This window comes from Podarcis vaucheri (genome assembly GCF_965113315.1).
Source record: "Podarcis vaucheri genome assembly, chromosome: 5".
Taxonomy (NCBI): domain Eukaryota; kingdom Metazoa; phylum Chordata; class Lepidosauria; order Squamata; family Lacertidae; genus Podarcis; species Podarcis vaucheri.
In genome coordinates, this window is record NC_138763.1 from 16,400,101 (window position 1) to 16,418,135 (window position 18,035).

The 18,035-nt window shown below is 42.5% G+C and overlaps 1 protein-coding gene across 7 annotated transcripts in view; it reads left to right on the plus strand.

Moving 5' to 3' along the window:
• Positions 1 to 18,035, plus strand: part of TNIK (TRAF2 and NCK interacting kinase) — a 289,071-nt gene that overhangs the window by 218,963 nt on the left and 52,073 nt on the right. For 4 of the 7 annotated variants that reach the window (XR_014220092.1, XM_082223878.1, XM_082223882.1 and 1 more), the window contains 3 exons: positions 4,238 to 4,348; positions 6,919 to 7,005; positions 9,378 to 9,581. Coding sequence is in view for 6 of the 7 variants with exons in the window: in XM_082223878.1 (XP_082080004.1) it covers positions 4,238 to 4,348; positions 6,919 to 7,005; positions 9,378 to 9,581 (402 nt within the window). In the remaining variant the exon portion in view is untranslated. The remainder of the gene's footprint in view (positions 1 to 4,237; positions 4,349 to 6,918; positions 7,006 to 9,377; positions 9,582 to 18,035) is intronic. The other 3 variants (XM_082223879.1, XM_082223881.1, XM_082223880.1) reach the window with 3 other exon arrangements.

The window sequence follows — 18,035 nt, forward strand, 5'->3', positions numbered from 1 at the left end:
CCACTGAACTATAGCCTATTAGGCGGTGGCAAAGAGCTAAATGAGAATGAGCAGAGATTGTGAATACTACCTGGCTGAGATACCTGTACTGCAGTGTTGTGGAAGTCTGGCAATCTTCAAGTTCTTACCTCCATTGTCTGAGGCAGCATGGAGATTGTAGGAGGCTAGAATGCTGTTGCACTCATACTGCTGCTTGATAGCTTCTCATAAGCATCTGGCTGTCCCACTGTGAGACAAGGACGCTGGACTAGATGGGCTTCTTGCTATTCTTACCAGTTTCTCTTGCTTTTAATCAGGATAGTGTGGGCAGAGTCTGGGCAAGAATTGAGCTTCTCCTGGGCACTGTCCCTGCAAAGAGACGCCTTACATTTTAGGGCTTTTCTGCATGATGAGAAAACTGGGGTAATTCCCTTAAAATGCTTACCTGTAGTGGCACACCATGCTCTTCCTTCATGGATCAAACTGGGGTAACCTTGTTTAATCTTCAGCACTCAAAATATAAGGCAAGAGCCTGGCTTTGCACAGTGGATGAAGTATATAGCTGCTGAGCAAATAGTAAATCAATAAACTGAAAGGTTAACGAAATAGCAGGACAGTAAGAAAGGGATGGAACAGATAGCTTGCTCCTCTTTGCAACGTTTAGTTTTCTTTAAAAATGACATGAACTGTGGGCTCATGAAGTGCCACACTGAAGGTCAGAATGTTGCAGCGCTATCTTCACAACAAAAGTGTAGCTTTGTGCGAACCCCAGCAAAACCATGTAGTAATGGTGCAGATTTTGCTAGAAGGGCAGTAAATTCTTCAAAGTGAAGGGTGAGCATCGCAATAGAAAACCAGTGAAATGCTCAACAGCGGAGCGGTGAAAACACGATCAAAATATGGTTGGCGTAATACATTTTTAGGTAAAATGGCATGCAGTGAAAGCCAGCCAGCCAGCTCTGTGTTTCTGATGTTTGCCAGACTGCTTAATGCCACTACTAATGAAGGATTTTGCACATCTTCATTTCTCTTTCAAGACACACAGGCCCAATTGTAGACACATCTCATCCATGGCTGCAATCAATACTGAGTATGCTTTGCACCGTGGACCCAAGTGGCATGTAATTATGAGACTGTATTGATTTCCCCGCAAAGAGGTTGCTAGCGTACAAAATAGCAGCTTGACTTTCAAATGACTGGACCAGCCGCCTTTTCTTTCCCTGAGAAAATGAACATGGTTTGGTGAAAGCTCCGAATTCTGTGCAGGGTCTTGAAATCGCATTGTAGCAACACTATAAGAAATGGGTCACTCTCCCCTGTTATACCGTATTTTTCGCTCTATAAGACGCACCAGACCACAAGACGCACCTAGTTTTTGGAGGAGGAAAACAAGAAAAAAAATATTCTGAATCTCAGAAACCAGAACAGCAAGAGGGATTGCTGCGCAGTGAAAGCAGAGATCCCTCTTGCTGTTCTGGCTTCTGGGATAGCTGCGCAGCCTGCATTCGCTCCATAAGACGCACACACATTTCCCCTTACTTTTTAGGAGGGAAAAGGTGAGTCTTATAGAGCAAAAAATACGGTAAATCTTCACCACTCCTGATTATTTTATGTGCAGCCCATTTGGCTGCCCGGGAAAAATATTTGGGACCCAATCCAGACAGCTGCATGGGGAATAGGCTCTGCCCAGCTGGGCCTCAGTGCCCCTTCCTGCTGCTGAAAGGGAAATTGGAGATACCATATGTCTGCCTTTGGTCCCTCGCATGCATATGTTAGAATACAGCCATCTATGCATTTAACAACGTAAATCAGTATTGGAATTAGTATGGCTTACTTTTAAAAAAGTATTGGCGGCTTTAAAGAGCTGACGTGGTGTAGCTAAGAGACTGAACTCCCTAGTTTGAACCTGTCCTCTTCCGTCACGAATTCAGTAGCCCTAGACCCTCCATCCGCATTAGGAGAATAATAATTACCAATGTTATGCATATGTCCTATTAAAAAATGAGTTGTCAAAGTATGGCTATTCCACAGTAAATGTCTAGTGTGGAAGTTGGCTGCAAAGAGTTTCTTGTGCAAAAGTCTCCTTTTGTGCTGAACCCAGGCATCTCTCTACCAAGCGAGTCCTGATTCCCTGCGTTCGATGTAAACACAATTCTTCAGCTTTTTATCACTCCAATATGTTAGCTTTCTCTCAGGCCATGTGATGGTGCAAAATTATGTGCTATAACCCAGTCACTTTTCCTCAAAGAGCTGAGCTATGCGACCTGTTTTAACAACAACAACAACAACAACAACAACAACATTTATGTTATTTATACCCTGCCCATCTGGCTGGGTTTCCCCAGCCACTCTGGGTGGGTTACAAGATATCTAAAAATATAATAAAAACATCATCAATCCTTAAAAACTTCCCTAAACAGGGCTGCCTTCCAATGTCTTCTCAAAGTCAGATAGTTTTACCTGTATATGTATGCTCATTGGAATTTGATAGAAATGGTCAAGAAATGTTCCTTGAAATTGGTGAGGATATTTATAGCAAGAGTAATAAAAAGAAATTGTTATTTAGGGGAACTGAATTTAATTCTAAATTATATTCCGGAAACGTGGGAAATATCAAGGGGTCAAAAAGATTGGATGTACTGTGCTATATTAGAAGCAAAAAAAAACTTGTTTTGATGAATTGGAAGAGCCGCAAAAAGATTCCATTGAGCACATGGATTGATAATATGGACAGATTAGCTACATATGAACGAATTGCATGTCAATGCAAAATAAGAATGGATAAATATGAAGAAATCTGGAACAAATATTTAAGCGATAAGGCGGATAGTGGTGGGAAGTAGGGGGAGGAGAGAGAGGTGGGAAACTATTGTTAAAAAAGGTGTAGTCATAGGTATATCAATGTATTCAAATCTGAATTGTCAAATTGTGTTACTATTGTTATTATGGTTTTTGTTGTTTGTGTCTTTTGCAGTTGATGTTTATGTTGAAAAAATGATGAAAGAATTTTTTAAAAAATGGATTCTTTGTTCTGTGTACAGTATTATTCTTTTCAGAGGGCGTTGTTGTTGTTTATTTTATTTTTTACATGCCCTCCACCTATGGGTCCCAGGGCCCAACAATTTAAAAAGCAGTTTAAAACCATTTTAAAAACTTACAACCACAGAAAACAGGGTTATACTTGCTCCAATGCCCCTTTCATGCTATTTAAAATCTATCTATGTCTATGAGCTGTGATGGAATCTCCAGGTTCAGAGTCAGCATGCTGGTTCAGATACCAGATGCTGGTGAGAATGCCTTTGTGTCCTGCCTGTGAGTTTCCGAAAAGCATCTCGTTGGCCAGTTTGGGAAACAAGATGCGGAATTAAACACGACTTTCAGTATAATTCAGCAAAGATGTTGTTAGCTTTGGTCCAAGTAGTACTGGGTGACACCCAACACAGAGCAAATCTGTTTCAGTCACACTTAACAAACTTGTATGTTTGAAACAGATGTTATATATGCATATACAGTGGTGCCATGGTTCTTGAACTTAATCTGTTTCGGGAGTCTGTTCGATTCCTGAAATGGTTCAAAAACCAAGGCACGGCTTCTGATTGGCTGCAGGAGCTTCCTACACTCAAGCAGAAGCTGCGTTGGTCGTTCAGCTTTCAAAAAAGGTTTGGAAACCGGAACATTTACATCCAGGTTTGCAGTGTTCGGGAGCTGATCTGTTTGGCAACTAAGCAGTTCAGGAGCCAAGGTTTGACTGTAGTTTGAGTCCCATATGGGGGGAAAGGTGGGGTATAAATAAATACATAATAATAATTACTAAAAAGCAAGTTGTGTCATAAGGGTCTTCTGACAGTGGGTGGCCCAGCGGTGACATCTGCACCCAAATTGTTCCACGCTTACTGAATTTGCTCTGTGTCTAGGCTTAATGGCATACAGGACTGTTTCATTACCTTTACATCTGTTCAGCAGCTGGTGTGGTTTAGTCCCTCTGGTTCTCTGCAACAGGGTGGCATGATGTATCTTTTCACCGCATTAGACAGAATAGGTGGGTTTGCTGGGGAAATCGTGGCATGTTGGTGCCTCTGACATTGTATAGCCATGGGCCAAATTACCTTGTGAGACCGCTTCCTGATCTGGTGTGCTGCTTGTTCCCCTGAGATCTTATATTTGTACCGGCAAACAATTTAAGCTTTTGCCCTTTTTCCTCCTTTTTTCTTTTTGTTTTGTTCCTCCCCTGCCTCCGCCCCCTCCCACATTTCTACAGCAGCAAAGGAGGGAGAAGGAATTAAGGAAACAGCAAGAGAGGGAGCAGCGACGGCATTATGAGGAGCAAATGCGCCGAGAAGAGGAGAGGAGGCGTGCTGAGCATGAGCAGGTAACCCGCATCTTGTCCAGGATGAATCTGCTTTTAATGGATGAGCCTGCTGATTTCCAAGGTTGGAACCCAGTTTTGTCCCTGTGCATTCGCCCAATATCAAGCTGCTGTTACATGCAGTTCCCTGGCATATGTGTTGTCATCGAGCACATTCTTCTGATCATCATTGCATTTTTAGGTGTACCCTTAAAACACCATGCCTGCATCCCCCTACGAATCTAATGTTGTTCTTTGATATGGTTCAAATAAAGGTGTAAATGATGGAGTTGCCATTTGAGTGCTTCACCTCCAGTGCCAATCTCACCTGAGTGAACCCTTGCAGGTGCTTTGTAAAAAAACATTACCAGCACCTGCACAGTCTGCTGGGATCTGTACATGTGATGGCTTGCTCAGACATTCGTTTCCAACGTCTTCACTTTCACTTCCAGCTGGCATTGCAGAGTCACCGCTGATTCAAAATAAGCATTAAAGTGGCTTAGTGACTCTGCCCTTGGAAATTTGAGAAACCGTGTTTCATTCATTACACTTGTGTGCTCTGTTGCTTTCACTGCCAAACTCTCAGTCACTTGTTCTATGTTGATTCCTGTCCATTATGTGACTCGCCAGCTCACTAACTAATGCAATAAGGCTGGATATCTTCTTCTCACAACCACTTCCTCTCTGCAAAAAAAAAAGAAAAAAAAAGTTGGTGATTTGTCTCTGGATGCTTTTAGCTTTCAGTGGGGAATATGTTTAGAATTGACTCAGGTAGCTATAATGGACTCTTCAGTTTATCATTACTGGAATGTGCTACAGTGAGTCTCAGGCTCACACACTCTCCTCTTCCAGCATGACCACAGAGAGGAGAACGCCAGATTTTGCTTTCATGTTTGATTAACTACTGTTTAGTGTTACACCCTGAGCTAAACTTGTTAATCTTAACTATGGTTCGTTTGAAACGAGCCACCTTCACAACCCATGGTTTGCAGCTGGCTTGTTTCAAACAAAACACAATTAAGATGTACCACAGTTAATTTGGATAAAATGGCAAGCTGTGCTTACTCCAAAATGGAAGCAAAAGGTGCCAAACTCTTTGTGGTCATGATAGATAGTGGGGAGTGTGCCAGGCGTGGAACCTCTTTCCTGATACAGACATCACTGCAGCTTACCTGCAGCTGGTGTTGGGCAAGGTGGTAGCAAAGTTAGGAGTGTACAGGTGTACTAATGGCAGTAGAAGATGGACTCCATCAGTGCATTCACACAGCTCTGACCTCACTGCTACTTTGTCCTACCCAAGTGCTGCCCTGGCAAGCTGCCATGATGGTGATATTGGGAGGGCAGCACCATGGCTCTTGCCCACCACACCAACTGCTGCTGGTGTGTGCCAGCCCAGGAATTGCTCCAGCTCATGCTCATCAAGATAAACCATGGTTTATCATTATCTGTGAGTACAGTCTGTTAGTAAACGGGCAAGGTGGTCTGCATCCTGCATTTTTTGGCCAGTGTCAGAATTTAGGGAGAGCTGCAACATTCAGAATGAGTTAATGTAAGATGATTTGAATTTTATGATGTTAAGATTTTGTTTATATTTGTTTTACTGTGTGTTGTAGAACACATTATGCTCTTTGGAGGATAACGATATTTATTTATTTATTTATTTATTTAAACATATTAAGTAAACAAAATACAGAAAATAAAGAAGGAATTTATTAATATTGAAACTGATGATTATATTAAATCTCAGCTTTCAACTTCGTTTTCAAAAAGAGAAGTATGTTTTCAGCCCATCTGGCATGAAGACGGGGTTGAAGTGCCTTCTAAACAAAATTTCAAGACCAGAGGCTGTATGGTCTCTTTAAGGAAAAATCTTACAGCCATCATTTTCCTACCCACAACGCCATGATGACGAGCAGCACCCAGATAAACAACACAAAATGAAAAGTTGCACCTTTATAGACATATTTCAGCTTTTCTTGGTGCAGGAATTGGGTACTTGAATCAAGCTTGGAGGTAGCCAAGTCAGCTAACCTGTGACCCTCCAGATGTTGCTGAACTGCACGTCCATCAGTCACAGCCAGCCTGGCCTATGATCAGGGATGATGGGAGTTTTAGTTCAGCATCAGCTGGTGGTCCATGCGCCATCCCTGCTTTTAAAAAATAGCAAGTCTGAGTAGAATGCTTGTTCTCAAATTGGTTGAACAACATCTGATCAGATTTGTTTAAAGAGCTTTTCACCAGTGGTGGTTTGCATTTCTGTTCAGTTTATCAGATGATTTATCCCTACCTCTTTTTACAGAATTTGGGTAACTGTGGCACAGAAATTGCCTTCCTTATTTTATACATAACATACAGGCAGCCCTGAATGTTACTATGCCGTCTACTTTGTGGTATCTCAGCAGCAGTTTTTTCAAAGTTGTATGGTGCTCATCCAAATGCTTTACATCACAATAACACTGCATTCCCTTTGGTTCCTCTCCTTAATGTTTCTGCGGTTCTTTCTTCAAATTTCAACATGTGGCCACTTCTTTCTCTTTGAAATTACGGCTCTTTCTTTTTCTCTCCTTTTTTTCTGCTCCCTGCTGCGCACCCAGGAATACATCAGGCGACAGTTAGAGGAAGAACAGAGGCAGTTAGAGATCCTGCAGCAGCAATTACTGCAGGAGCAAGCTCTACTTCTGGTAATGGGGAGTCAGGATCCCTGTCGCATCCTTTGGCCAGCCCTTTCTGTGTATAATGAGACTGCATGTTATTAGCCAAATGTGTAACTGGGCCTTCAGACTTATAGGGTTGCCATCTCTTCTCCTGTACATTATAAATCTGAGTACCTTAATTTGTTCAAGCATTGGCATTTGTAATATTTATTAAATTCCCAACACATTCAAATGTTTTGGGGAGCATACAGTAATGGAATGGCCAGCTGGTAGTCCGAGGGTTGGCTCTAGCCCAGGAAGCCATTTTATTTGGCTTTTCTTGTTAAAAAGAGATAAATATCCTAAGCCCTAACTAGATGTTACTTCAGAGCTTCATGCTCAGCTCTATTAGTGTATTTTACTTCTTCTTAAAAGCAGCTTCTAGGGCAGGAACCATTTGGATCAGAGGCATGACATTGGGAGAGGTTAGCCCCTTCCCCTCTCCATGCCACAGCCCCAATCCAAATCCACTCCTGGCTGCTGGTAGCTACAGAAAAGAAAATAAACAGGCAAGGATCTGCAGCTACTAGCATCTCTAGGGGAGTTAATTTAGATTGATTACACCCACAGCAAGGAGGGAAAGGAAATTTTTTCCTTGATATTTGCACCAACATACCGTTTAATAACCAACGGACTGTTTAATTTTTTATAGTAATAGTCACCTGCTATCTAGAGCTGGCCAGATTAAGGATTAAACATATATAGTCTGAAATGAGGATTAAGCACATATAGTCTGAAATGCAGTATTCCATCTACTGCTTCTAGGACACCCTTGTTCATAGGAAAGCATGTGTCTTCTCCCTGAGTTGCAGTATTGAAGGGCAGGTGGACTACCAGTGACCAGGCTTGAAGTTACAAAACCAAAAGGCCCAGAATCAAAGTAGTTCTTGATTAAAAGAACAATTTTAGGTGGCAGTCCTAAACGTCTAGGCCAATGTGAGTGTGGAGAGTGTCGTTCAAGAATTATTTTGCCAACTCCTACCCAGGTTCACTCCCATCACCTGGCAAGAGAATTGTCCAACTCTCTGCTGTGCTAAGGATAGCGTGCGGCAATGGTTTCTTCTTTGAATGCAAGCACTGCCACGCTCTGAATGTTTTCGTTGCCTTTCCGCCAATAAATGGAGCAGCCATTGCTGTGCACGTCTTTTCCTCTGCTCAGTCCGCTTCTAGAACATCCTTCATTTTCATGGAAGGAACAGGCCTCTGCTGTGTTTATTGCAAAGCTATTAATTGAAAGCTACTGGCACTGTGTGCTGGAATACAATCTAACTGAAACGTACTTGCTCCCTGTAATCTCTTCTTGGTTTTATAGGATTCGACGGCATATTTCAGTTGCAGGCTGCTTAGCTTTACATTCCTGACAGAAACATTTTTGCACTGCTTTTTCATGCTGTTTACAGTTTTGACATGGTTTATTTGCTGAATTTCCTGCATATATACTCTTCCCTTTACTCTCCGCACCCTGCCACTTAAGCTAAATTTATATCTTGTCTTTATTTTGGATGTGAATTGTTATTCTTTTCATTTTTCTTTTAAAAAACAGTATTATATTTATCAGTGCTGTTGGAGAGGTCATGGCTTGTTTCCCTCTTCCCAATAGATCCATTAATTTATACGACTGGACAACATATGCTAGACATTCCCCAACCTAGAGCTCGCCAGATGTGTTGGTCCACAGCTCGCATCATCTCAAACCATAGGCCATTTAGCAGGGACTGATGGGAGTTTGAGTTCAACATCTGCAAGGCAATAGGTTGGGAAAGACTGGCATATGCAAACCCTTCATTGCATAAATAATGTTTCCCTCCATCAGTTTCATAACCACAGGAGGGACAGAACTTCCAGGCTATAAAATTACAAATTGGACCACTAACTGAGCAAAGCAGCAAGTTTAAAATAAACTATTTAGAAAGAAATACACTGCCTCAGTAACGGGTTTTCCAGACTTTTCTCTGGGCATGCAGTGCGAGCATGCAAGCTAATTTTCAGATAACCCAGTGGTACCATCCAGATACCAAATATGCATGATTTAGGAGGCATGCTTAGACTACAAGCTTAAACCACTTCCACACTTGTTTCAGAGTGTCATAATTTCCCAACAAAATGTGATGGTTTTGTGAGTATACCCCGCTTCCCCCAAAGTTGTCACATTTGATGGAGAACCCTGCTTCAACATCTGCAAGACCCAGGGTCCATTTGGTCTCTTAGGATTACTACATCCTTGCTATTTGGGCTTAAGTTTCCACTTGATATGTATCTGTGTCTGCCTTTTGTTATTTCCCTCAACACCATACTGGCTGTGTACTTTTCAAGCTGCCATGCTGCTTCTAAATATTTGTTTGGCTCACATGTCTTGGTAGGAATATAAGCGCAAGCAATTGGAAGAGCAGCGGCAGGCAGAGAGGCTACAGCGGCAGTTGCAACAGGAGCGGGATTACCTGGTCTCCCTGCAACAACAGCAGCAGCAACAGCAGAGGCAGGACCAGAGACCAGCAGAGAAGAAGCCCCTTTACCATTACAAGGAAGGGCTAAATGCCAGTGAGAAGCCAGCGTGGGCAAAGGAGGTAGGAATGGCCGTGTTTTCTGTTTTGCACCTTTCCCTGGGGTAGGAAGAAAAAAATCAGCGGAGCCAAAGACATTTACAGTGTTTTGCAAATATTTTCAGTGCTGCCAAACAAACAAACAACAAAAAAACCCCTTCCCCCCTTTTAAAGCTGATTATTCAAAACTGCTACTTCACCTGCATTGCATTCATTTGCCCTCTGATGTCATCACAGACCCAAATCTGATTGGCCACATGGTGTTGTTATATGATGGCATGATCCCTGATTCATCCATATGACTAATCTAGGGAGCAAGAAGCATCAGCAGTGAGGAGAAATGAAAGGAGACTGTTTGCACTATTGTTTCAAGTAAATATCTGCCCTATTGAAATTGCTGGTTTTTATTTGAAAATTAAAACTGGACAATGTTTGGTATAGCTGTAGTAGAAATACTATATAATAAATACTGTAAAAAATATATATATGCAACCCTTTTAATACCTGTGTTAGACAGTTGCATATTCAGCATGAGGTAAAGTCCTAGTTGTGGAGATTTGCTTGGAATCCGTTCTGAGGAATGGTTCCACCATTCTCCCCTCTACTTTGCTATCGTTACTCAAGAGTGCTTAGATAAAAGCCTTGTTACATACAGCTTGAAGGGGCTTTAGTACATAAGTCTAGCGTTCATGAATGGAGCCCACAGAAGACACACTGACATCAGCTTATGGTAGAAAAAATGACTCCACTAAGTGGATTTGAGATTCTCATGTCAGATGAATGAGGCCTCAGGCTTGTGCTATAATGAATTGTGTGAGGAGCGAAACTGCGCAACTGTGCAGCAACCCTCATGAACACCTCTCTGAATGCCACCGTTGTGCAAATCCATTTCTCAGAGGAAGTAGTCCGGAGGGTCCTTTTGGCCTATCTCCGGTATTAATGGTGACCAGCGTCAGTTCTCTGATGAAGTTAATTCGGGATGAGTTTGCCATCAGCCTCTCATTTTGTTTTAAGAAGTGCACAGTTGCTCCCATTTTCTACCCACAGCATTCCAAAGATTCCCCAGGTACACCCTCACATAATCTATAGACGCCATAGAAAAATAAAATAGATCTTAGCCTTGAGCGGGGAGGGGGGAGAAAAAAGAAGTGTGTGTGTGTGTGTGTGTGTGTGTGTGTGTGTGTGTATTGGGCATCCAATTTGCCTGTCCAACACCATTGTCTATAGGTCCCACAGTGTCATCCTGGCTGATCCCCCACAGGTGGTACTGTAGGTATTGTGTTTTGAGACCCACCCCAAAAGGTACTTACGGGGTGGGGGTGGGGTGGTTTCTGCTGTAATGCACAGGAACTGAACCTAGATCAGTGGCTTTCAAACTTTGTACGTTAGGGAGCCCTTTCCACATATATTCACGCTCTGAGCAACATTTCCACATCTGCCGCAAAAACCTCAGCACATTGCAGAAATCTCTTAGTTTCGTTCCAAGGTGCATGCTCAGTTCATGTGCATGGATATTGTCCATGTCTGATGGATCTCAACCACTGCCTGACATGAACAGAGAGAGGGTGCTGTTGAACGCACTCTGCGTCCTTGTGGCAGGATGTTGCTGGATAATTCAAGTCCATGGCGGGCAAACAGTCTTTCTAGGAAGCTGCTCTCTGTTACCGATCTTCATGTTGAAGAGCTCAGGATCCCCCAGAACACAGTTTGAAAACCACCGGCCTAGACCATGTTAGGAAGCTGCCTTCTGGCCTAGCATATCAGCAGCTCTTTCATCATGCTATGGGTGCCATCCATTTCTATTTATTGCCTGATTGGCCACAGTTCTGTATGAAAGTCTTTCTCTGCACGTCGTGCTTCACGAGCCGGTTCATCTTCTCCTGTGACCCTGTTGCATGTAATTTGTCTTGACGGCTGCTTATTTGTTAACTTGCTAAGGCGAGAAGCGGGGGGAGGGGGACTTGAAAAAAGAGGACAAAGCTCTGAACACCGGCCCCAGTTTGTTTTTGTGGCTTATTACTGATGATGCCTGCTGATGGGTCAAGGTCATGAACAGCCTGCTCTTATCTCTGCCGTAACTGTGCCAGCTGCTGAATAAGAAACTAGCATCCCCCCACACAACACGGTTGCCCTGAAAGAAGGTATTGCCCGTTCAAAAGGAGATCTCGGGTATCACTAGAGTATGGTAATTGCTATCACTTCAAAAGCTTCTTGTCTGTTGCAGACTCTCCATTTGCAGGAGTGTCCTATACACAGCTCTGTTTTATGATGTAGAATTTAGATTCCTGAAAATCGCCATGATCATTTTCATTTCTTCTTATCTGAAAAGCAGATTTCTTGCCCTTGTGGCTGTGGGAATGTGTGCTAAATGGGACTAGGAGTGGGGAGCTTTGTTCACGGGTGGAAACACCCGCATTGCATAGTTTTGTGTGCAATGGGAGCAACTTCCTCGTGGAAGTAGCCCTCACCTAGCAGCTGCATTTGATTGCCCTGCAGATGTAATGGAGGAGTGTTGAGGGAAGGAGACTCAAAATCCAAATGCCTTTTTTGTCATTTCTAATGGGGGGGGGTGTTTCTCTTTCTCCTCTGTCAGTCAAGGAGCACTGAAATTGACTAGACCAAGTGACAACAGCTTCTATACTAGTCATTTTCATACCTAGAGGAAGGGAAGAGAAGAAGGAGGGTTCCTGGAAATCCTGAGCAGGAAGCAGAGCATACTGTTGAATTTAATTGATTTTTAATGAAATGACTTGTGAAATGCTTGCAGCATTTTTGCACCCGCATGGCCCTCATAGCAACTGACGATAGTCAGACAGATAACTGTAAAAGGTATAGAAAGGGCAACCACAATGACTGAAATGTTAGAGCAATTTGCTTATGGGGGGTGAGAATATCTCAGCAGTAGCCAACATGGATTACATGTTCTAGCATCCCTGACTACTGGCCTCGCTGCCTGGGGCTAATGAGAGTTGGAGCCCAACAAAATCCAGCGGGCACTATGTTAGCTACTTTGGAGGCTTTTTAGTTGAGGGGGAAAAGGGGACTAAGCAGGGTGTGATGGAGCTTTATACAATTATGAATGCTTAGAGGGATTGGATAGAGAGACTGTTTTCACTCTCTCTTAACTCTGGAGTTCAGCATCATGCAATGGAATTGATTGGGCAGACAAAAGAAAATACTTAACTAACTAGGCAGGTTCACTGCTGCATGAGACAGTGTGATGGCCATTGGCATAGCTAGCTTTTAAAATGGGATTAGAGCAATTTATGGAAGACAGGTCCATACTAGCTTAATGGCACTTCCACATTCAGAGTGAAGGTCCCACTGAATTCTGGTTGCTAGGTGGAGGGGGCCAATGGGAGAGAGCTGGTGCCTTCATGCTCTCCTTGAGAAGTTCCCAAAAGCATTTGACTGCCCACTGTTAGAAATGGGATGCTGAACAAGACGGCCCCTTGATGTGTTCCATTCAGGTAGTTATTATGCATTCTCTGCAAAATCAGCCTTGCTGAAGAATGCTGGGCATGTTCTGAGTGACCTTCTCTCATCTGTGAGTTAGAGCAACTAGCTTCCATGCAACCCTGGATTGGAGCTGAACTTTCCAAGCAGGCAGGGGCCCTGGTACTTCTTTTGTTAGAAGCCAATCATGGTGAAGGACATTTGCCAATAATTATATGCTCGTGCGATTAACCAAAAATATGTGTTTTAATATTTCTGTAATCCTGCTTTCCCAGGTACATCAGCGAGCTTTTAATAACCCACCAGTTATTCCAGCTAAGCAGAACCACAGTTTCGTGCCCCAACAATGGGTGACTTACATTACTGACAGAGGTGTTGCTTCACAATCCAACTCTAAGCCCCTTACTGTTAAACCTCGTGGTAGACAAAACCAACGAGCATTAGATCCTCACAGAAAGGACTTTCCGGACTCTGCTAAGCAAACACTCTGGGTGCCTGTTATTAAGATCTCCATGCCAAGTCCACAAGAAGAGCTAAAGAATAGACCCACCTTTATAAACCCCAAAACAAGTCTTGGTTTTCATGAGCAGTTGGGGGAAAATGGCATGAAATCCCCCAAAGGGTCTCGGTCGCATGGGTGCAGTCCTGAGAGGCAAATGAGATTGGAGGTCAAGAGTGTGTCTTCTCCCCACCTTCAAGAAGGAGGTAAGCCACCACTGCCTCCCTATAAAATCAGAATGAATTTCCAAGAACACAATGTGGACAAGGAGAGGAAGCAACTCCATTCTCATCTACACCCAAGTGTCATTACCTCTTCGAGGAGTGTTCCATCATTATGCAATATCTCGGCAACACGTGATAACCTAGATCTGAGTGCTTCTAGCCCGGCATGCCTCTTGAGAAGGATGAAGATACAAGCTGATGAGAAGAAGAAACACCATGCATCTTTGGAGAGCCTCTTAGAACATCGCCAGCTTCCCACTGGGGTCCATCATGTGCAGATGCAGAGGGAAAGAATAGGGCGAAGCATGGAAGAGCTTCTTGCTCCCTCTCTGGATCTTTGTCCACAAACTTCTCATCTGAATGTACCCAACTTGGCATCTTTGTCTTCTAGCTCTCGCTCAGCATCTTTAAATTCCCTTTCATTTTCTTCCAACTCGGATCTGATTCAGTCTTCTAAATCTTGCCAGGGTAATTCTTCTTCTGGCATCACTTTGCAGATGCCTCTGGGTTCATCTTCTAATTCCTCCTGTTGGTCTTCCAAACCTCCTTCTCGGGTATCTCATGCAAAGCAGACTCTGGGTGTGCATGTTCATAACTACATATCTCTGTCTTCGAGCACACCTGACTTGAGATATGCTAGGCAGCGTCACTAAAATGAGCTGGTGAGTGATTTCTCTCACCATTGCCAATAGGCTCTTGCCATTATATAAGCTGGGGCTTGCTCAGGGGCTGGTGCCGTGGTGGAAGCAAATTGTATCGAGCCAGGGAACTGGGTGTTGCTTTGCTTTGTTTATACAACTTCTGGTGACTCCCTGGGCCTCATAAGTCTTTGGAATTATTTTGCGAAACTGACAGCTGCAAAGTCAAGTCAATTAATGGGTTAGGTAAATCAATTAAAAGCATTTTGTTTGATTAAAAAGCTCCTCCCTTTGAATATCTGTAGCTGATTCTTTTAAAAAAGATTTTTAATACATATACTGACAAAAAACATGGAGGCCAGTTTAATTGACTGAAACGTGTTCTTGATAGGCTCGTTTCCTTGCTACTCAGAATTTAGCTGTTGGAAATAAATAAATGAAATATAGCTTCTATTTGGGACCTTATAGTTCTTTTAGGTATCCAGGCCATAAATGAGTCTAGTAGAAATAAGGCATACCAGAAGTTGCCTGATCAGACAGTATGTCCATTTATCCCAGTATTATATTTTCTATCTGGCAGCAGCCCCCCAGGATCTCTGGTACAGATCTTCCCTATTACCTGCTTGCTGATTCGCTTCAACATGCCAGGAATTGAACCTGGATGTTTCTACCTTTGAAACATTTTACCTATGCTATGGCTTCTTCCCAAACTGATTAAAGGACACAAATTATGTGGCAGTGCCTTAATCATGTGCATGTATTACAAGCCACTAGGAGATCTTCCATCTTTATCATGGGGAATACTAACCTCTTCTTTTCTATAACTGTAATTGAGTAAGTGGTGTATTTCTAATAATCTCAAGAACTTATTTCCAAAATTAAGTTCATCTTTGGCATCCTGCCACACCCTTACTGTCTGTATGCTCATATCTTTTTTGTGAACTGCCATGAGACCTCCGGGTATAGGGCGGTATATAAATTCAATTAATAATAATAATAATAATAATATTTTAAATTTTCTGTATGATATTATACCTCAGTATAACTACCATATGATTATATGCTATCATTTTAGGTGATTGTTTCAATCCAGTTTTCCACATATAAATCCACATATCTTTTCCTATTTGCTTTTTTAACATAGTAATTGCCCCCCCTTTTTTTTCTTGGAACAGTAGAGAAACAGACACAAACACAAAGCCCTTCTCTCTCTCTAATGCTCAGCTGTAGTTAATGTAAACCAAGGTTTTAAAACTGCCAACAAACCATGGCTTATGAGTTTGGTTTGTTCTGGTTTGTAAACTGCACTTAAGGTGAACAATCAAGTAAACCATGGCTTAGTGTTACATGCACAATATTTTTTTAAAAGAGTTTTGAGTTTCAAAAGTAGTTTGCTATGCAATGTATCTAGCAATACACAAAACCACTTCTGGATATTCAGAACTTATTGTAGAGTTCTTTTGATCCTGGCCTAGATCAGGATCCAAAGGATCCCTTGCTTATTTTTGCTCACTTGGTTTAAGTACAATATCTAAAATAAAATAAAAAAGTATAATTATAAAATTTGAAAATAGTGATGGGTGCTCACTTGAAAATCAGTGACCATTCCTTTCGAATGCTGAAAAACCTTTGAGGGACTTTTCAAGCATTTGAGAGAAGCACTTGCAAGGAGGCAGTTTCCCTCCCTCAGCTACACTGCCTGCTACTCCCTCCTCCAAGGGGGAAAAGCTCCATCTTCCTGGCCAAGATAGCAGATGGCTGAAGTCTCGAAAAATGAGAGAGGCACAGTGCATCTCTCTCACTATCCAAAGCTAATCGCTACCTCCTGATCTGGGTGCTTGTGGCAGGCTGCGATATCAGGTGTCACGGAAAAAAGTCCAGCATCCAAAATGCCCCTTTTGGAGTGATGGCATGTGATTCAGGGAACATAATGTTGCAGGAATCCATGGCTAAGGAGTGGGGATTGCTTAATATTACCTGCGTGCTCAAATTGTGATGAAATACTGATTGAGAAGGAGAATCAAATATGTTTTAAAATTACTTTCAAAATGTGGTTGCCTTTTACACTTTTGAACTTTTTATTGTGATTGTGAAATGGTTTCCACCAGTTCGTGAGAGTGGTGGACTTGAGAAGCCTCTTCCTGTATTACCACTGCACCTGAGACTGATTAGAGCATAAATAAAGGCTAAACTCATCTTACTGCAAAGTGTGGTTTGTTCAGCTGTTTGCCTAAGAGTTATTTTTATAAACGTGGAAAACTTTGCAAAGCATATAAGCTGCTGGGGCAGCGGTAATCTTTTAATACGGCAAACGGCGTTTCCGTGCGCTTTGGCTTCTGTCACAATATTCCGTTGCCCCAGAAGCGGTTTAGTCATGCTGGCCACATGACCCGGAAAGCTGTCTGTGGACAAACGCCGGCCCCCTCAGCCTGAAGCGAGATGAGCGTCACACCCCATAGTCACCTTTTACTGGACTTAACCGTCCAGGGGTCCTTTACCTTTTTACCTTTATCTGTTTACTCTTAATACCACCTGATCTTAAATCCATTTACATGGAAATAACTCCCATTGATTTCAGTTACTTCTAAGTGCATTCAGGACCATATGAAACTATCAGGGAAGCATTCCATTGATGGAATCTGAACTTTAGACTTGAAGACACATCAATAACTTTCTTGTGAAACAGATCTACTAAGCAGAAGACTCAGGTGTCTGTTCACTTGCCAGGTTGTGGAAATACTATCGGTTAAAATAGTTGAAGGGTAATACAAGTGCATCTCATACTCCACTTTTTGGATTATTTGCATTGCCTCCTTAGTCCGCTGCACATCCCGCACATTCCTTCAGGAGACAGGTTTTAGTCTGGTCATCTATGGTCTAGACTTGAATGTAGGCATGTTTCCTGAAATTCCTTGGAGACCTATTGAAATAATGCTGTCACCCGCTAGACGTCATCCCAATATTTATGCAGATGCATCTTTGTTCTGAAAACATACCGTTTCTTATTCTGTCTCCCAACTTGCCTCATTTCCATGTGCTGCTGCTGAGTAGCCTTAAAATGCTGACAGACTAACCCTAGATAACCCATCATAGCTGATTTACAATGCAGTACTGTATCTTTTTTGGATTGCCAAATGCTGTAGGTGACAATTCCTACCCCCAGATGCCCTTGTTAAACCTTTTGGGGGGAGGAACTACTCCATACCTAGCTTCTTAACATTAAGCTGATCTTCTTGAAAGCCACAACTGATTCAGTTACGTAGACTGCTCTTCCAGATCAAGCTCATTTCACAACAAAGTGGTCGTGAGCATTCAATGATGACATCCAAAGCAAAGGTTATTTTAATCCTGTTGTCCTGTGGTAGTTTGCTGCCAAAGATGATTTGGCCCCCATGTGGAGTTATTGGAGCCTGTCCCAGAATGCACTCTACACTTACTCTGGGAGCAGAGGACAAACCAGAAGTTCCCAAATATTTGGCCAACTCTATCGACTACTTCACGGTCATTCGGAGGACGGCAAGCAAGAAGCATCGTAAAGAACAGAACTACAGAGGGCCAAATAAAATATTTACCCGGGGCATTTATTGCTTTGTAAAACCACTAAAATTATGCCCTGATGTAATATATTGGCATGGTAGTTTGTACGTAAAATGTGTGAAAG